General features: G+C 32.7%; 1 protein-coding gene across 2 annotated transcripts in view; it reads left to right on the plus strand.

Moving 5' to 3' along the window:
- The window catches only part of LOC142329734 (nucleolar protein 6-like), a 110,021-nt gene that overhangs the window by 62,187 nt on the left and 25,655 nt on the right, over window positions 1-22,179 (plus strand). Inside the window, exons 4-6 of one of the 2 annotated variants that reach the window (XM_075374470.1) lie at window positions 5,906-6,097; window positions 16,720-16,821; window positions 20,460-20,634. In XM_075374470.1, coding sequence (XP_075230585.1) covers window positions 5,906-6,097; window positions 16,720-16,821; window positions 20,460-20,474 — 309 coding nt within the window. In that variant the 3' untranslated portion in view covers window positions 20,475-20,634. The remainder of the gene's footprint in view (window positions 1-5,905; window positions 6,098-16,719; window positions 16,822-20,459; window positions 20,635-22,179) is intronic. The other variant, XM_075374469.1, reaches the window with a different exon arrangement.

Genomic DNA, 22,179 nt, shown 5'->3' on the forward strand with positions numbered 1-22,179 from the left:
ATGATAATATTTCTGTAATAGCTGTTGGTCAAGGCAATCCCTGATAAACAGTAGAACATGAGTTTTATTCCTGGTATGAATTTGGTATTTTAATTACATTTGTTTCTAAATGTTTTAATTAAAATAAAATTAATGTCCTCATCCACGTTCTTCAAAATGTCATGGATTCTGTTGTGTCTGAATAAGTAAATTTGATTTAAAATTTAGTTTAATAGTAAAATATATAAAAATGAAGTTTTAGTAGAGGCAAGCTTTGATTCTCAATTTTTATTTTCTAGAGCATAGCTCTAGAACTATGCTGTAGAAAGCAAAGTATGGTAATCACTCAAAAAACGGAGTATGGGTTTTTTGTGTTTCTCGACATTTCATGACCAAAGGACCCCAAAAAACAAAAAAAAAAAGTGACTGGTAATGTTCACCCATACATATGTACGTATGTTGGGATGTTTGAAGCTTAATAACTTTTGAATACATAAGCCTGTTTTGTGGAAATTTTTTACAAAATGTATATAGGACAATTAGTTGTTAAAAGTTTAGGGTCAGTATATCCAGGAAGTATGGTATACAGTTCTTTGAGGGCAGTTTTCCCCCGAAGGGAAGTCTTATTCTTTAAGACTTTGGGGGTTGGCGTCCCCACAGGCCTAGCCTCTGCAGCTTTTCTTCCTACTACACACTTAACTGTAGAATACTTTTCATTATACACGTATACTACACCAGGTACACTACATGAATTACAACATATATATTTACTCGACTACACAACATCCAACACAGTTTTCTCTTTCACTTACACTTGGTGGTGTTGCAACATCGTACGAAATGCAACCGTAACCCAAGGTGGGAACTATCGTGCCGATGGGTGAATGGCTATACGTAGTGAGTCTTGAACGATGTCCTCTGGGCACCGGAGCAAACCCAGTTGTATTTAGCTCTAGCTCCAGTACGCGTACGCTCTGCTGGAGTGGTTTATTATATCGCCGGTTCTTGTGGGACCAAAATTTCAGTTCCTACAGCAAATTCTATGATGGTTGGTGGTCCATCTGAAAAAACCACCATTTTAAGTCTGGTGAAAAGGCCTCGGTCAGCTTCGTCTGATGAGGATAATTTTGCTACAGCCGACGAAAAAAGGAACATTAGAAAATTACGTGATGGGACAATTCTGGTGGAGACATATAACGATGAGCAGAGTCGGTCTTTGTTACGTCTGACCAATATGGGCGGCATAGTCGTAAGTACGACATGCCACAAGACCCTAAATACCAGCCGAGGGGTGATTTTTTGTTGTGACCTTCTGGAAATGAATTTGAGGTAAATTGCTGATGAACTTAGTACTAGGTGTTGTAGAGGTGAAACGTATGATGAAACGGCAGAACGGGCAGAAGAACCAATGCCATCCCTTGTACTGACTTCAGTCTTCCTGAGAGAGGATTAAGGTGGGTTACCTCTCCGTTCGGGTACGCCAGTTCATTCCCAACCCACGGCGGTGTTTCAGGTGCCAAAGGTACGGTCATACTACAACATCTTGCTCGAGGTCGGAGATCTGTGCTCGATGTGCTATCAAAGGCCACAGTGACACTAACTGCAAGGAAAGTGAAAAATGTGCGATCTGCAATGGTTCACATACGGCCTGCTCCCAAGATTGCCCAACCTTAAGGAAGAGAAAGCCATTCTCAAGATCTGTACTGAGCAGAAACTATATTTTCCGGCTGCACGCAGGGAGTATAGGAAGATAGTTAACTCACGGAACCTCGTACAACCTGATGTGTCCTTCGCCACTGCTGCACCAAAGCAGACTACTTCACCTGTTCATACTCCACAGTGCAGATCCTGCACCGAACTTAAGAAACTCGTTCAGATGCTTTCTGAACAGGTTACTTTGCTTATGGCCACTATTTCGGGGCTGACAAGGATGAGTGAAAAGTCCTGCGTCACAGTAACTGAATCCAATAGTGTGGTCCATACAAAAGTTCCTGCTCCCAAAGTGCTGCCAACAGCCACTATTTCCGGGCTGACAAGGGTGAGTGAAAAGTCCTGCGTCGCATCAACTGAATCCAACCGTGTGGTCCATACAAAAGTTCCTGCTCCCAAAGTGCTGCCGGTACGGGCAGAGGCTACCACAGCTGGCTGTAAGCCAACTAACAAGGTTCCCAAAGTAGCCCACATGACCACTCCCTCTGGGATGTCAGTAGCGACATCCAGTTCTCATAAATCTCCTCCGCCGTCACCCCATATACTGGAGGATATGGTTGAGGAACCTCCCGACCCAAAGGCATCGGAGTTATCTAAGTTGAAGAACACGAAAAAGAAAAATAGAATCACGTACAACTGAATTCTATATGGTTTCCTGAGTATATTTATTATTATTATATTTTTTATTTTATTTTAATTTTATGAACATTATTCAGTGGAATGTTAGGGGTGTTTAGTCCCGCATTGAAGATATTGGAGTACTAGCGCAGGTGCATGGTCCAATTGTCATGTGTTTCCAGGAAACTCATCTTCGGCGACATGACCCAATCGCACTCAGGGTATACTTTAGTGAGAGATTCAACTGTGTACTACATGGTAGAGTGGCTATTTTCCTACCTTATTTAAGATTTATTCATTTTCACTAATTTTGTCTAGAATTTTAACAATGAACTGGAAATGTCTTTCTGATACAGAAAAACATTTCAGTTCATTGTTAAAATTCTAACATAAAATTAAAAGCATAATTAATATCATTCTTTATTAAGACAGGTTTTATTTCTCGCACTGGCTGAATGTTATATCCATAAAATTAAACCTTTTACTTAAGTAAAACTTTACAAGTGATTGTTTTTGGAATTGGTAACATGTCTGATTCGTCCCACATTTTCTTCTGATAATGGTTCTTTCAAACAATTTCTGTTAGAAAACAGTTCCTGTTTCTGATCGAACAAACCCCACATACAGTTTTCATATGGGTGGCCCCTTTTCATATTTATGTCAAAATGCACTAAAATGCATTAAAATTTTTGACTTCAGTTATGCATGCCACAAAACATCTGCTTTTTCTGGAATAGAATACATAGTAAACAAAGAACTACACCTCAACAACAATATGGAGACTGATGCTCCACAAATTTTTCAGGTAGAGGTTACAGTGCTGCCAACATAATTTCTCATAATCCCTATTGCCTTGATCTGAGCTACTAAAACCTCATATATATATATATATATATATTTAATTTTTTTTTAATAACCATACTCTGTACCAATACAGATTAATTTATGTTTAATACATCAACCCAAGTACAGAGCAATTTAAATAGGATGACTTACCTTATCTCATTATATAAACAGAAGCACTTTCGTGAACTTAATTCGCCTCATCAGCTACATTTTATATATATATATATATTTCAAAAAACATCATAAACTCATAATACGTAACATCATATTACTTATTCATTTATTTTATGTTAATTTTTTTTACACCAGACGAATAACCCACATAATAAAACACCTAATAAGTAATAAACGTAATAATACTTCTGATGTTTACAATTTGAGTGGTATTTATAAAATTGAATGTAGTGATTGTGACCATATTTATACTGGTAAGACTAATAGATCCTTTAAAACCAGATTCATGGAACATTTTGGAAGTTACAAAAAAGGTAAACTGGGTTTTTTTAATGTATCAGATGATTTTTTTTTTTTTTTTTTTTGGTCGTAGAAATACCATTTATGTATCTCCACAAGTGGGGGAGTGTCAGACTTGCATGGTTTCAGCTAGATGTTATTAGTTAGAGCCTATGTGTGCCCACACCCTACCAACAAACTTCTAACAAACGATCCTGGGGGACCGTTTCTCCCCACCCAAGGTCAAATCAGCAATTAAGCGTAGCGTGACCCTGGGGGTGCCTTTGAGCTCGGGGGTTCAAGAGTTTCCGTGCCACATCACCATCGCCCATTTGCACAAGCAGATGGGCTATGGTGATGAGGTATAAAATTGAGTCCCAGCCACCGGGACTCAGGACTCTAATGTTACTCCACTAGCTCCTTAAGTTCCTCAACGCATCCCTTTCCTTTCGCTGCAGCACCTTGTACAGAAAACCGAACACCACCACAAATTTATTCACTTCAATTAGCATCACAGCAATCACATTGTTAGGGTGTATCCTGCCAGTTATAATGGTACATTCTTGTCTTTCTTTCTGTCATTGGATACATGAGAAAAATACATGTTCCGCCGTACCTCTATCACCACAGTATTGATATTCTGGGCTCTACCCTGCGCCTCGCAAAGAGGTACATTCTGAAGGAACCATGGCCAGTCAGGAATTGAGCGAGCCAAAAATTCAGCTCACCAAACCCCCTCCCAAACCACAGTCCTATCTCTTTAATTAACCTCTTGAGTCCATTCACCTTTCCCCATTGTCATCCATCTGTTCTGCCACTCTGTTATTAAATCTCTACAGGCGTCCTCCTTGGTTATCCCTTCAGCTATCTTAAGTCTTTCTCTTGCCATTTGCTGTAGTGGAGGCACACCTGTGTCCACAAATAAAGCCTCCGTGGACACCGATCAATAAGCACATGCTATGCTCAGCACCACTTTCCTCTGTATCTCTAACAAATGTCGTCTATTTCGGTCTCTTCTCAGTGCTGTATACCACATCATGACTCCATATAGCAGCACAGAATGCATAACATGTGCGTATAATCTACAAATAGATGACTGTGGTCCTGTCATCATTCTCAGTCTGTTTAAATTCTTAACCACTTCCTCAGTCTTGGTATGACTTGCATGTGAAATGTGAAAGATCACCTGTGGTCAAGCCACATCCCAAGGTATGTTACATTTTCTACTGACTGAACCAGTCCTTCTGCTGTTCTGATCTGGATTGGATCTGTTTTCCTTCTTCCAGTCATTAGAATCATCGTAGTTTTCCAGTATCAGAGCTGTAGACGTGTAGCCCTCATCCAGTCACTAACCATTGTTAACGCCTTGTTTGCCGCTGCAGCCACCTCGTGTAGTAACTTATACGACCATAACTACAGGTGCGACCATAACTACAGTCTGCAAAAGCTGTGGGATGCACACCCTCCAGATACTCCAGACATAAAATTCCATCGAACATGAGGTTCCATAGAACCGGACCCAATACTGAGCCTTGGGAGACTCTGCTTGAGACTAAATCTAATTTCACTGTTACCAGTGCGTTATATGAGGACCCTCTCTTGCAAATATATTTGAATCAGGCTTCTTAAATAATCTGGTACATTAACTTCCTTCAACACCATAAATATGGCTTCCCAACTGAAAGAGAAAGGCATTTTGTATATCAACCAGTATCACCACAGGAATGCAACGTGTCTGCCAAGTGCCCACAGCCGTGGTGTCCACCAGTCTCATTACCTCCTTCACTGCGTTAGTAGTTGTTCTCAACTGGAATTCTGGAATTCATACTCTCATTGGGACAACCCTCCTTTTTCTTCGATATGTGTTTTCAGCCTGGCCTCAATTATTCTCTCTAATAGTTTGCATAAATTATTCGTTATGCAAATTGGACTATAACCTACTGAACCTTCCAGGACATTTGGTTTCTTAATCAGGAGTAAGTGTGAAGATTTCCAGGAGGTTGGAATGTAGTCCCCTCTCAACATCTCATTCATGACCCCAAGAATGGTTGCTGGGGCCTCCTCAACCAATATCTGGACAACCTTAACAGTATGCCATCCGGATCTGAGCTCTTATGCAGCTTCATTTTCATTCCTATCATCTTCAGTTCATCCATGGCAAAGAGAGGTATGTCTTCTTAATTTTTTCAGAATATTTTTATGATTATTTACTACTTATTTGTTATCATTACTACTGATTAATATTAAACTTGTATATCATTAAAAAAAATATAAGTTAATAGTGTGGTTTTTATTTCAGAGAGTATTCCGTCCACCACTTGATTTTTATGATGTAATAATTTATGTAAATGCACTTAAAAATCCAAGGCGAACACAAGGCATTGACTGGGAACAAAAGCATAGAAATAATGATTCATTATTTAATCAATCAAGAAATAACATTCCTGTAATAGAATTTAATCCTGTTCATTGTTACTTACAGGAATTAAGGGTAAGCAATAAATTAGTAATAATTTGATGTTTTTGTCCAATTTAGTTCATGTTTGAGTGTAGTCTTGTACATTCTCAGTTCAACCATACCTGAGATGTGTGGTTAATTGAAACCCAACCACCAAAGAACACCGATATCCACGATCTAGTATTCAAATCCGTGTAAAAATAACTGGCTTTACTAGGACTTCAACGCTGTAACTCTCGACTTCTACATCAGCTGATTTGGGAAGACGCGTTAACCACTAGACCAACCCAGTGGGTTAAGCATTTAACAACTGGGATTGGAAAAGAGGTGTGGAAATGCAGTCACACCAAAACAGTGGTGAAGTAGTAAGAATGATTCACGAAATGACTGAAGTAATAAATAAAAAGAAGTTGTTTGTTTATTGTGTGATTTTTATTAATATGCTATCAGTGCTGCCATATTTGTTTTATATAATATATATTTTTATTATATTATTTGTAATATATATTTACTAAAAATAGGTATTTTTTTTTTTTTACACATACAAGATGATTTAAAACTATACAGCAATCTCTCGGAAGCTGATTCTATAACTAAAAATGGGAAAAAAGGTTCATCTAAACGTTGATGAGTTACAGGTAGCAAAAGATTTCATCTGAATTTCAGTTCCCTCAGTGAAATGAAGACTTCCTGAAATTCTGGGAAGGTAAATTAAGGGGCGAATTTAGTTGTTATAGTTTTTGACCTGAAAATATTGAAAAAATGAGCCCCAGAACTGTTCCTCATTAGTTTTAAAGATATCTGATGTAAAACATAAAAATTAAGGGTAAAAAATAACACATTTTTGGGTTTAATGTAAGAAAACTTTGTTAAATGGTTAATTAAGTAGTATTTTTTTCATTTAGAAATGTTAAAATTTTAATTTGGAAAAGATTCATGTAAATTACTTAAGAAAAAATTGAATACAGGATATTGAAATTTAACTTTATTAAAAAACTGACTGAATTGTGAAAAAAATTTTAATAGCATGAAGTAACTAATTTTCTCCATAGGTTGGAAACAGCTTTAACATAAAATGTAATTTAACTTTGAAAACAATGGAAAAATGACATTAAAAACTAGTGAAGGCGTTATTAATTACCTTCAAGGTTGCTCTAAGTGGCCCTCATTTTGTTCAATACATGAGATTTCTCAACGAATCCTTTATAGCGCATCTCATAACATTAGGAATATTCTTAATAGTTTATGCAGCTTCTATTATGCGATTCCTTAGTTCCTCTTGTGTGGTAATTCATTTTGAATAAACAATTGACTTCATCCAACCTCATAGAAAAAATCTGTTGGTGTCATGGTCATACCATTGGTTAGTTTTGACCTATCCATTGTCTACTGTATGTATTATTTAAGTGATCCTTAACATTATTAGAAAAAATAAGGAGGTGCCTCATCGTGCATGGACCACATCTCTAACGTGTTTTCATAAGAAATATCTTCCAAGAGGATGGACAGGTTTGTTTCCAAAATGTTTAAGTACACTTCTCCTGTAAGCCTCCTTGATAAGAAAAATGGACCAGTCAAATTATCACCTAAAACATCAAACCATACATTAATTGAAAATGTATACTGGAAATATCTTGTCAGTCTCATGTGAGGTTTCATATGTCCAAATATGGGGGTTAAAAAGATTTACTATTCCATTTCTTGTGAAGCTTGATTCATCAGTTATCAGAATACGATGAAAGAAATTGCGATTTCATACCCATTTTCTAGTTACCATCCGAAGAATATCTTTCATTTATGACTTTGCAGTAATAAGTCGTGTACTTATGTTACATGGCATGGGTACTACTGTGTCTCTTGAAATGCTCACCATATGCTTGGTTTTGAAATATTTAAATGCCGTGATACCTGTCTGGTGCTTGTAGTAGGTCATGATTGTACAGCATTTATTATTGCTTGTTCATTATTACTGTCTCTCGCATTTTGTTGATGACCAGTATCTTCTTGTTTTGGTTTAAAACTGCCGGTTTCTCTCTCTCTCCTCAGCTTCAAAAGTTTTGCAATCAGGTGCTCGTCAATGTGGATAAGTATCATGATATTCTTGAACTACAGCCAAACCATTCTAGTTTACTTTACTGTAATTTAATATCATGTCCGCATACTCTTCAAATGAATACGTATTAGCATTGTCATTATGTATTTTAAGAAAATTTCACCAAATTTTGAAAAACCGTTTTCTGAATTGTACACAGAATCTTACAGATTCCTTAATACAACACAAAATCCATCATCAAGATTATTCAAACACAGTTTCAAAATGTTAATTGTTGATCAGTTGATATTGCCTACCTATGCAGACTAATTAATTCATTCTGATAAAAAAGTAGTAAATAAATGATCAGCTGTTTTTCCAACCTACAGACAAAATTAGTTATTTCATGCTGTTAACATTTTTTTTAACAATTCAGTCAGTTTTGGTTTTTAATAGTTAAATTTCAACATCCTGTATTTAATTTTTTCTTAAGTAATTTACATGAGTCTTTTCAAAATTAAATTTTCAACATTTCTAATTGAAAAAAAAAATATTTATCCATTTAACATAGTTTTCTTATGTTTAATCCAAAAACGTGTTATTTTTACCCCCAATTTTTGTGTTTTACATCAGGTATCTTTAAAACTAATGGTGGTACAGTTCTGGGACTCATTTTTTCAATATTTTCAGGTCAAAAACTATAAGAAACAACCAAATTCACCCCTTAATTTACCATCCCAGAATTTCAGGAAGTCTTCATTTCACCAGGGGAAACTGTTATTCAGACGAACTCTTTTGCTTCTCATAACTCATTAACATTTAGATGAACCTTTTTTCCTATTCTTAGTTATAGAATCAGCTTCCGAGAGATTGCTGTATAGTTTTAAATCATCCTATATGTAGAAAAAAATACCTATTTTTAGTAAATATAAAATTAAATATTATGTAATAATATAATACAAATATATATCATTTACGTTTCCCAGATTTCAGTTCCCCTGGTGCGTTTCACCAGGGGAACTGAAATCTGGGTGAAATCTTTTGCTAGCCGTAACTCGCTAATAAAGCGTTTTCAGGACTACGTTTATATGAGCTTTTTTTCTTATTTTTAGCTGTAGAATCAGCTTCTGAGAGATTGCTGTATAGTTTTGAATTAGTCTGCATATATATTTGTGGCGTGGTTCAAAAGGGCCGATGAGTTGTAAATAGCAGTTGGTAACATTGATTGGTTCACACATGTACAGTAGCTTTAAGTTGTCTAATGAGCATTTAACTATCACATTGCTGCCAGTTCATTGTTGTTTTCCTTTGTGAGACAGTATGTTAAAATGGGTACAGTAATAGCAAAACCTGCCTGTTGTGATTTTGAGAACGATTAAATTTCTAAATGCAAGAGGACATAATGCTGGTGAAATTCATTGTCAATTGTGTGAAACTATGTGCCTACCAGAATGAGTGACGGTAAGCGAGGCAATGGTATCGTGAATTTAAACAGAGAAATGACAGCCCTAGTGTCCTGACTGACGATCTTGTTGAATGTGTGAATGCAAAAGTGAGAGAAAATCATTACTTTACGATCAGCAATCTTTCTAAAATTTCCAGAAGTTTTAAAGACAACATTTTTGAAAATTATGACTGTAACTCTAGGCTGTCATAAACTGTGCACAATGGGCATAAAAAATGTTAAATGCTCACAAAGATCACAGTATGATATCTGAACTTGTTTTTCTCATCCGTTAAAACTACGAGGGAGATCAATTTTTCCTCCATATTGTCGCTGGTGATGAAACTTGGATTTCGTACATCAATGCTGAGACAAACAACAATACATGCAGTGGTATCATTCCAGTTCACCTAAACTGACAAAATTCAAGCAAACCCAGCCTTGAAGGAAAATCATAGCAACTATATTCTGAGACTGTGCTTTTGATTGATTTCATGGAACCTGGAACATTCGTCACATCAAGTCTACTGTGTAACACTTTCTAATCTGTATCAGCCATTGAAAACCAATGATGGGGAATGCTACGATCAGGAATTGTTCTTCACAATTACACACAGCTGCATGCACAAAAAACAATTAAAAATACTACCATCTCTTCCTACGCCTCAAAAACTGGCTTGTGTCTCAATGATTCGAGGAAAGTAATGAGTTGAAAATCTCAGTGCAAGAGTTGCTACAATCCCGCAGTGGAATTTTATGTAGTGGGTTTGAAGAAGCTTGTTTCACGTTATCAAAAGTTTTTGTGGTTTGTAGAAAAATAAAATAAATACAGTAGGACCACAATAATCTGGCATGCTCAGAAATCTGTCAATACCAGATTGTCGAGGTCATTTTTAAAAACCTGGATTCAACAAGGAGATATAAATGAAAACTACAGTTTTAACATACAAAAACAAATAATCGTTATTTATTAAACACAACAGAAGATATTACAGTATAAAAAAAATTAAAAGTATGTAGTACTGTACTGTAAAAACAAAATTGTATTAGAAATTAAATACATACTGTACTGCACAGTTAAATCAATTGTAAGTCTAAAAGTTTTAGTAATGTTTAGTATAAATCATTTTTTGTAGGCCTATATGAAATAAAAAAGCACCATGGCTTTGAACAAATCAAGAACAAGTTAATTTTAATCAGATAAACATTTTTACCAAGAATTTGGTATATTTCAATCTGAATCACTATCTACAAGCCTAACATAAGTGTTTGATGATGTCAAGTGCATGGAATATGTCTGACTTGTATCTGCCACCGATAGAATGGCTTGAATTTTCTTCTAAGCCCTCTGAAATATTATAGGATGTTAACTTGTTTCTAGGATTGAGTTCTTTTTTGACAAAAATTATTTTGTATAATGTGGAGATTCATAACTTCAGCAAAGACGTATATCTGGTTCCTCTCTGCAAATTTGATAAAGTTGTTTAAGGCTTCTGAAGCCTCAGCCCAAGTTATAGGCATTTCTTCTCATTACTCACAGTTTCTTGTGCCTCCTTTGGGCTAAAAACACTTTGTAGTATCACATCGCCAGTCAGCTCTTCTTTGATAGGCACATTTTTATCAATGTCGATCCATCCATCAATTTCTTCTACTGAAAGGGCACTCAGTTCAGTATTAGAAACACAATTTACTGCACTTACAATTTCAGAGTGATCAGTTGTGGGCTCATCATCATTTTCATCCTTTTTTTTGATTTTGGTTTCTTCAGCCTTAATTTTCTCTAAACCCTGTGCAATGTTATATTTTTCACATCAGACCAAGCGATTGCTGCTGTAAAAATAGTGTCTTTAATGTTAAAATTACATTGGAAATCTTTGACACTGCAATCTGAGCTAAGCAGCTTTTGCACCAACATTCCTCTACATGCAGTAAAAATTTTGTATGACCCCTTCGTCCATGGCTTGTATTTATTAGTGGTGTAACATTGGCAGGAAGATATGTGCAAACAATATTACCTGACACAAGCTCAGATGCTGGGGGGTGAGATTAGCAATTGTCGAGGACAAGAACTGCCTTAGAACCTTTAGATAGCCCTAGTTTTTAAAAATTTTCTTTCACAGCTGGAACAAAATGATGAAGGAACCAGTCTTTGGACAACTCGGTTGTCATCCAGACATTAGGCTGAGCACCATAATAGACAAATGGGTCACATTTATGAGAGGCCTAGGCTTTTTATACTTTACAATTACAGAGTAAGCTGATCGATTGAAGTATTTCCACTCACAAAGAGTGTTATTCTGCCTTTATTCTTTTTAAAACCCTTTACACTGGACTCTTCAGCTCCCACTAGGGTTGAATTTGGCAAACACTGCCATAACAGGCCAGTCTCATCAGCACTGTAAATTTGGGGTGGGGACAATTTATGTGCATCAATAAGTTTTTAAAATGTAGTTTTGTACAAATTTGCTGCAGCCTTATCAGCTGATTTCATTTTATCAGAAACGTCTAATATACAGATGATTCCATGACAGATCTTGAAATTATTAAAGCCACCCTTTAAAGAATGAAAGAATTTCATCTGCAGGTAAATCTAATTCCTTGTGAAAAAATTTGGCCTTTTCAATTATCATAGAGCCCAATATTGGCTTTCCCTCTACTTTCTTAGTATTGAACCACTTATAAAAAACTTCATCTACAGTTTCTAATTTAAGTTTTTTTAGAATTTGCCTAATGCTAGAATTTTAACAGAAGCAGATTGTGACAAATTTTTCTAATTGTTGTTTTTGTTTTTTAATATTATGTATAGTTGAAGTTGTGATATTAAATTCACTCATACTATTATTTCGATTCTCACCTTTTTTCAATCTTCTTATGATGTCCAGTTTTTGGTGGATTGTCAAAGTCACATGTTTGCATTTTGGCATTTTAGGTGCACTTTTGTTCAGTTCAGAAAATATATTCACTGTACGTATGAACTTTTCTCTGTGCTGTAGTCTATTTGACAGTCGAACACATAGCTTAAATTTGACACAGTACGGTTAATTAAATACTGTAACTATAAAAGAAAACCTCCCAGCACTGATGCAAATCTAAGTATTGTAACTGTAGGTCTACATGAACAAAAAATCTTAGTGATACTAGCATGAAGCCAAGATGGCGACTGGCTATCCTGGTGAGAGCACCTTCGCACAGTGAGGCAGACACCTCACTGTGCGACTGTTGAGATACCAAACAGTTCCATTATCTCCTGAACGCGTCCGACTGTACTCCCAAACATGTGAAGCGCTAAATCCCTCAAAATATGGGGAAAACCTGATTTCTGATGGGTGCCAGACTATCAGGTGTGCAAGATTATTGCAATCCTACTGTATATATATATAAGTATTTGAAACCATAAACAAATATTTCATTTTTACTTTCTTGTATGAAGTAAAGGAAATACTGTGATTGCGAAAAATTTCGGTTTTCAGATTTCAACAGAAATAACCATTTTGACTATTTTCGGCATGATGTCTGTATGTATATATCTCATATGACTCAAAAACAATGAGCTGTAGGATGTTGAAATTTTGGATATAAGATTGTTGTAACATCTAATTGTGCACCTCCCCTTTTGATTGCAATCAACTGGACCGAAAATACCCAAAAACTCTGGATTTTGGACTTGTGTTAATTGCAGCAATAAGCCCTCATTGAGAGCTTTTTAATGATATATCATAAGTGGTACTTATTTTCATGGGTTCCAGAGTTAAAGCCAAATCAAATTTTAATGAAATATTTGGATTACAAGGGCACATCAGTTAAAATCAGAAGACCTCATCTTTTTTTTTTTTTTTAAATATATTGATTTATCTGTAATTATTAAACTCTGATTGTAAAAAAAAATTATAAAAAGTAATAATTCAATGATAACAATAACAAAAATATCAAAACTTATTAATGAAATAAAATTTTATGTACTTTTCATTTTAAAAAAATGTGTATATGTTATTTAATAGGCATACAAGGAAGTCGTCTGGTGTCCACATCAGATTTTTTTGAACTGTTATTTTGTTACCGATTGGCCCTTACTTTTGAATGTGTTTCATAGGACTTTCAGTATATAATTAATGTTAGGGTTTAAATTGAAAATTTACTGATATTGACTAAATATTGTTTAAAAACTTATACCAAATTATGAAGAAAGGCAAAAGATAAACTGTTTTATAAATGTGATCAACCCTACAGAAAGTTTGGATTCTACTTAGTGCAGAAAAAAATATATAGATGATCTAAATTGATTATCAGATTTTTGACAGCATGCCAAATACAGTGTTTAACTTAAAAAGAGACCCCCATCACTTAGTTTAGTCTATAAGTAATGAATTATTAGGAAATACTTACATAATAATTTACAAAGGTTTTGAAAATTATGTCCATCCACTTCTATCTGACTTGTCAACACACTTGACCATGTTCCTGGCTACTCTTCTTATCTTGTCTATTTCCTTGATGGCATTGATAATGTTTGTTTTCAATTCCAGGGAGTGTGGATTGCTCATATAAACAACTTCTTTTATAATCCCACAGAAAGAAGTCTGGACTAAACAGATCAGGGGATCTTGGTGGCCACAATTCTTTAGAAGTGATTCTTTAACCGAAAAAATCCTGTACATCTCCATATTAAAGTGAGCTATGTGGCAAGTGGCCCTGTCGTGTTGTAACCATTAATCACACTCATCCTCTTGCAGTAAGACTAATTGTTGGATAATTTGTTGTTAGTCAGCAGAATCCACAGTTTTTTTTTCAAAAAACAAGGGCCCTATTAATCATCTCCTTGAACTATTTACTTCATTTGCCTATTTTTGTTTGTGTGGGGGAGATTCAAAGAAAATGTGTGGATACTGTTACCCACACGCGTTAAAATGTGTAATATTTCTGACTACTAATATACCCACCAAGGTGAAACCATGCTTCATTTGTGAAAAACATTTGATCTAAAATGTTTAGATCAATGCCTCTAATGAAATTCTTAAAACATTGACAGTAGTGAACCTTTTTAGCATAATCAGCTATAGTTAGCTCATGAAAACCTTGCATTCGATACAGATAACATTTCAGCATTCTCCTCACTCTAGTATGGGCTGAACCTAGTGAATGTTCTTTTTCCAGCTTAGTCTCTGCAAAGATTTATAATAGATCTTGTAACTGCCACTTCAATGTTCTATACGGCCTATGTTGTGCACTTTTCTGGTCTAACACTGAACCTCTTTCACAAAATTTTCTAACTAACTCCTGAATAACACTTTTCACTGGTGCTTACTTTTTAAATTTCTCCCTTAACTTTCAGACACATGAGATTTCATCTCTAAATAAGTTTCTAACATGAATACACATTCTTCAACAGTTAACTGCATTTTAACAAACACACGATTACACAACCTTGTTCAAAGCCAATGCTTGACACAAACTAGTCCCAAATGTGCAGGAAGTAAACAGTCCACACACTAGCTTCAGTCATACCAGCATCTTCCTCATTATTTTATCCATCTCACACCAGTATATGTATTATGCATATAAACTACTGAGTGATGGGGCCTCTTAAGTTGAACACTCTGTATAATATCAAATTCACTTTGCTGGATAGGCTGCTTACCAGGGTAATTTAGATCTAAACCTTCTAATAATATATAATAATAAATGTAAAACGCCCATTAGAAAATCCTAAACATTAAAACATAGGTGCATTTAATGTATGAACTTGAAAATATGAACATAAGCCCCTGGAATTAGATTTAAATGATAAGAATATAGATATTTTAGGTGTGTGTGAAGTGAAAAGGGGCTTAAAAAATGATTAAAAGAAAATCGGATTATATTCTCTTCTACATTTTATAGTTGAGAGAAGGCTGAAGGGGAAAGGAATTTATATTAAGAAAAAATATTAAATATTCATATTTGTACGATATTGTGAAAAATGATTGGTGATTTGGACACAGGTTGCAAGGATCAGTTACTAATGAAAAGAAAACTTTTTTACTGACAAATGCTAAACAAACTTAGTGTTGTATAATAACAAATAGAATTGTGTTAAGGAGGTGATTTATTTGGGTCAGTTAATTACCTTTGAAGATGGGAATAGCAAAAAGGTTGATAGAAAAATTATGTTGGCAAAATAAAAATTGGACATTGAAGTGTATAATGAAAGTATTGATATTAAAACAGTACGAAAAGTATTGGATAGTTGTGCCATTCCTTGTTTAATATATGCAGCTGATAACTTTGAAATAAACAAATGAAAATATTAAAAGATTAAAAATAATATAGATAATGATGATAAAAAAAAGCCTAATGGTGTGATAAAGTAAGGGATGAAATAAAAAGTTAGTGTGTAGAGAAAAGATGCTGTATCAAATGTTAAGCAAGTGGTGTTGGGAAGAACAGGTAGGAAGATTATGAATAAAAGATAGACCAAATATGTTATGGATTGGCAAGTAATTTTTTGAAGGAGAAAGAAAGGAAAGCAGAGAAAGAGATGGATGAGAATTTGGTTAAAGTAGCAGGGTGAATCGAAAAAGTAAAACAAAAAGTTGCAAGACTTATGAAATGAGTTGGGAGAGGCCTAGACCTAAGGCAGTGATGGGCCTGGTTTATATATGTGTTGAACAAAGAAAGGATTTATTTATATTATTTTTATTGTTAATTATATACAAACATCTGTATAGTTGAAAAGAATTTTAATGTAGATAAGTTAAGGAGTTGTAAACAAATATAGGTTTTATTTAATCAATTTATTTTAGTTAAAATAATTTACAAAATGATGTTTAAAAAATCACTCATTTTTAATTAGGTTATTTTCTAATTTCCTTTAATAACAAAATGAATGTGTTGTGTATAGTATAGTTTCTATTCTCATATTTTTAATCTGTTTGGTAGTGAATCAGTTGATCGGCTGAGACATAATTTCAACTTATTTGTCATATTATTTATTTTTAGAATGTAGTGTAAATGATAAATGTTATAAAAATCAAAGTTTATCATTAATTACAGCCATAATAAAATGTTTTTAGATCCTCAACCTATGGAAAACTAAGTAGCAAACCCTTTTTTGACTCCATTACAGTTCACTATTTGAAGGTTTCACTATATTTATTTTGTATACAATTACTTTAATAAAAATATTTGACTTTTTAATTACAGGAGAACTATGGAGAGTTTGCACTGTTTTTTCATGATACTTATGGTGGTGAAGTAATAGGAGTGCTTTTCAAACCTTCTGTGTATGAAAGTCGTGATTTCAAGGTATTATAAATTTTTTATTTATTTCTTTCACTTTTACAGAATTAATAATTAATGGAGTAATCCTAATACTAATTATAATATTACTTAACTTAATCATACTTAATTTAACATTGTCTTATAATACAATTTCATATTTAATACTTAACTAAACTTAATTATACTTAATTTATATTATTTGTAAATCATTTTATTCAAATTGTTTTATAACTTGTTAAAATTACATTTATTTGAAAGCAATGCTGCTGATTATCATTATAAATTTACTTTATTATACACAGTTATCCAGATTAATGAAAAATGTTTTACACTCGCTGGCACATATGTTAGCACACAGACTGTAAGCCTGTTTACTAGCATTTTGCATGCAACTATAATATTATATGATATGAACATCACAAATAACAAAAAAACAATGATAAATGCACAGTGTTATCGGCTCATCTAAGTATTATGCAACACACCAATAAATACAGTATTGTAAAAAAACTTAATAAATAAAATAAAGCATTCCTTTTTCAATCTGAAAGAACTATGATTTCATGGCAAACTCAGAGCAATAAGAAATGAATGATATTTACATATTATGCAACAAACACGATTAAATGTTCTCTAAAAATAAAAACTAAACAGTCGTTAAATTCAAAATAATAATTAATTTTGTTTAGAATCCAAATAATAATTGCGATATCACCGTGCGACTTTAAACAATGTAACCTTTATCAAGCAGACTGGCACAGCCATTACAAATAAACGTTTTTTTGTAGCAGTATAGCACATGTACAATAGACATCAGCTAAGCTTAAATATTGTTACACATAGTCAATAGTCATTTTATTCTACACCACTTGAATAGTATATGATGAAATAATGGGAGTGATTTTTGCACCTCCCAGCAGATGCAATGTATGGTAGCAACATCATTTTTTTCAAGCAGAAGGAACATCTACAGCTGATATCCACTGTTAGCTGTCTTCTTAATGGTAATAATTATTTTACTGAAATTCAGTATTCTGTACTAGGTGTTTTTAATAGAATTTAATGGTATTAATGTAATGAGTGATGGTTCTGTGAGAGAATGTGCAGGAAATTCAGGAAAGACGAGCAAATATGCACAACACTAAGGAAATTAATAACATTTCATTGTGAGATTAACTTGAAAAAATTGAACATGCCATCATAATAAATAGTGCTTCACAGTTAACTGAACTTAGGAAAATTTTCCTCAAATTTTAAGGTCCACTCTTTACAAAATTGTTACAGACAGATTGGGTTTTTGTAACTACTGAAACACCAAAACAGCTAACAGATGCCCACAAAACTAAAAGAATGGGAGCACCATTGCATTTTGTTTGCAGTACCAGAATAAAGGGAGTGAATTTCTTGACGTTACCAGTACTGGGTACAAAACTTGGATTTGTTTCATTAATAATGAGACAAAAGAATAGTCGAAACAGTGTATGCACACACGCACATTCACTGAACATGCCCAAGAAATTTAAATAAACCAATTCAAATGTTTTGGGTTCATAAAGGAATTTTGTAGATAAAATTTATGAAGCTAGGAATTGTAGAGGTTTATTGTAAAATATGAAGCTTAGAAGAAAGATTACAGAGCAAATAGCAAGAGATGCTAATGAAGGGAACTATTATTTGCATGACAATGCACAGCCTCACGTCATCGCTAACAATAATAGTGTATTAAACAAGTTTAAGTGACACATTTTTTTTTACCATCCCCCTAACAGAGCCATAATTTGGCAATGTCTGATTTTAATCTGTTCACAAAATTGAAGAATCTTCTGACTACTCAACACTTTAAAAGGAATAATAAATGATTGCGTCAATGTCTGGATAGGTACTTTGACAGTGCTATTCCTTGAATAGAGAATAAACAAACTCGTGCCATAACACAAGTGCTTGAATTATTTGACTACGTCAAGAAGTAACATAAGTATATATGTAACTTTTGTGTTGTAAATTTTTTTAAATTTATTTGTATTACTTGATCAGATAAATAATAAGTAAAATCTATAAATAAATAATAATTGAGTATTAATTAATTTATAAATAGCTCTCATATTACAGATGTTACTTAAAGGCTTTTTTCATTGACATTTGCTTTTTTCTTTTGTAGACATGCACAAAAAAATATTTTTGGATGTAATTGATATATTTTCAGTTCTGACCTTTTCCACAATCCCTACTAGCTGTCTTCAAATAAATTGAAATTCACCTCAGCAATACAGAAAAGAACATATTAAGATATAAAACCCAATTTTATTTTTATTAAGTGGTTTGTATGAAGTGAATCTTCAAAGACAAGCTTTTTCTGAAAGAAACTTTTACTCTATATAAATAGTATAGATTATAAGATGGATAAAATAAAATATTAAAATTTGTTTTGTTGTGCAAGTTAAATATAGGTTTTTCATAATTTTTCATTTTTCTTTTTTATTTCAGCATTCAAATTAACACACAACATATAAATTATGATTCAATGTTTTAAAAAATTAATAAAATAAAAAGGAATTAATAGCAGTATATATTTCAGTATATTACACTATTTGAAGCACAATAAGTTATGTAAAACAACATTTAGTTGCTTCTCTTCTTTTTTTTTTATTTTGAAAAAATAAGAAACATAGGTACTGGTAATATTAGTAGTTAAGTTGTGATCCTCAATAGGTAGCAAGAGGATGTTTTTTAGATTCTATAATTAAATGATGGTTTATAATTAGTCTCATAGGGGTTAAATATGATTTTTTCTAACTGTTTTTTTTTCAGTTATTTCCTTGACATTTATCAGCAAAATTTATTCTTTCAGGTGTCACATGCAAATGGAAGAAAACCAGTATTTGAGGAGAAAGAACCTAAGTTAATTTTTAACAAAGAAGAAATTGTTGAAGATTTTCATCACATTGGTAAACATGTTGTCAAAAGAATAGAAACAAAATCAACCAATGATAACATAGTTAATTTAACGGAATAATTATATTGGTATTTTTGTAAAGAATCTATGATATTTTTTTCACTACCTTTCAAGTTCTTGTTTGTATATTTTATTTTTCTGTTTAAAACGACAAAAAAAAGGAGAGCCTCTTAATACAAATTAGCATTGTCATTATGTATTAAAGAAACTTTCACTAAATTTTGAAAAACTGTTATCTGAATTGTACACCGAATCTTACCGATTCCTTAATGCAATACAAATTCCACCATCAAGATTATTCAAACACCGTTTCAAAAAGTTAATTGTTGATCAGTTAATATTGCCTACCTATGCAGACTAATTAATTCATTCTGATAAAAAAGTAGTAAATAAATGATCAGCTGTTATTTCCAAACTATAGACAAAATTAGTTATTTCATGCTGTTAAAATTTTTTTTTCACAATTCAGTCAGTTTTGTTTTTTAATAGTTAAATTTCAACATACTGTATTCAATTTTTTCTTAAGTAATTTACATGAATCTTTTCAAATTTAAATTTTCAACATTTCTAATTGAAAAAAATATATACTTATTACCCATTTAACAAATTTTTAATTCAAGCAGTTTATATATTTTCATACGTATGTTCTAGTCTTTTACTCTTTGTCAGATGTACTGATTTTGATGAATTCTTATTTTTGATTTTGTAGATGAAGTTCCTGTGATGGTTCATTGTATCTTTCTTGCTTCTTTGAAAATTATTTTTTTGACAAAATAAGTTAAATATTATTTGGAGATATTTTTACATTTTTGTTGGGATTAAGGCTTTAATTTGGTTCTGACTTCAAAAGTTATAAAGAACTCTTGCTTTAAAGAATTAAAAAGGTAATATTTCTTACATTTTTTAGTTCAGTTTTTCAAATTTAGTTTGTTTTTTTTAAATTTATTTTATTTTTATTTATTTTGTTGATATAAAAAAATATTGTGTATATTTATCGATTAGTATTTTTATTAAAATATTGTCATAACAGATGCTAGAAATTTTGATTGGGAGAGTTGCGATTTTACATTTACAGTATGTATATGTGTCTTAATATGTCAATTTTTCTCATTGGCCCATACTATTACGTCGAGGTTTGAGTCAGGTAGATAAAATCAAGAACATAAGGCATGTATATATCTTCATATAATATTACATCTACTTTGTACTCCTTTGTGTGGCTCTTATTTTACTGTATTTATGTGAACAATTCCCTTGTTCCCTTTGTTTAAAGGGACCCTTTAAAAATAAATATGATAATTCCAATACTGAGATCTTGTAATTGCCAATCTCTTTTCTGTAACTAATTGGAATGAATGTGTGTTTCAGTTCTACACATATGCAATCTTAAATTTTTCTTTATTTTATTAATGTCATCTTCCTTAATTTTTTTTTATTTCCCTGAGGTATTTGCAATACTGGATATATGGTCTTTTAATCGGTACTGATCTATCTTTTTTGTTGTTACACCACTTAAAACGTAAGTTATGAAGAACTTTCTGAAATTTGATTATTCAACTGTTTTTTCAAAACTTCAAACCTAAATCTTAATACTGTGACTGGACTGGAGGCCTGGGTGTTTTTGAGGTGTCTAAAAAAAATTACTCGTATTATAATAATAAGCTAGTGCATATACCTATTTTATGTTACATCATCTGAAAGAGAAAGAAAGGAGCTATCATTAAAATTAAAAATGTATGTAATAGATTACTTACAAAATACATTTACGCCATCTATAGTTCCTTCAAATTTCATAAAAATTAAAAAAAAGCAGCAGTGCACAGTACTAGTCGATAAACATACAAAATTGTTTTAATCGCTGCACATTATGACTTTTTATAGTGTATAAATGATAACACACTTTCTAATGACAAAAAGTCAAAAGTTTATAATAAATGTAAAATTAGTTATGAATTTTCAATAATTGGTTTGTTTTTAAGTACTTATTCACACAAATAATCAATCATAAAACAAATCAATGAAAGAAAAATGTATAAAATAATAAAATTTATTATTGATTTAATTTTACAAGCATAGTTCACTGACATAGTTTTTAAATATATTTACATTAGTTTTGTTAAGGTTTTTTTTTTTTACATAGAGTAATTAGCCCTAGTGAGGTACAATTTGAAGCAAGGAGGTAAGCACAACGGAACTGAACAGTTGGGGCACCACCAAATTGTTTCTTTTCTCTCAGACTTGCCTTAAGAAGCTTTACAATAAACACACAATATAAAATGTTAATATATAAAAAGTATATATATATATATATTAAATTTCCTGTATCAAGTTCAGCAATAATAATTTAAAATAATAAATTATAAAATTTCATACTAGAGTTAAACAGAATTAATTTTGAAATTACTTGATTAAAAAAAATTATTTTACTG

Source organism: Lycorma delicatula, chromosome 9 (genome assembly GCF_047948215.1).
Source record: "Lycorma delicatula isolate Av1 chromosome 9, ASM4794821v1, whole genome shotgun sequence".
NCBI classification, from domain to species: domain Eukaryota; kingdom Metazoa; phylum Arthropoda; class Insecta; order Hemiptera; family Fulgoridae; genus Lycorma; species Lycorma delicatula.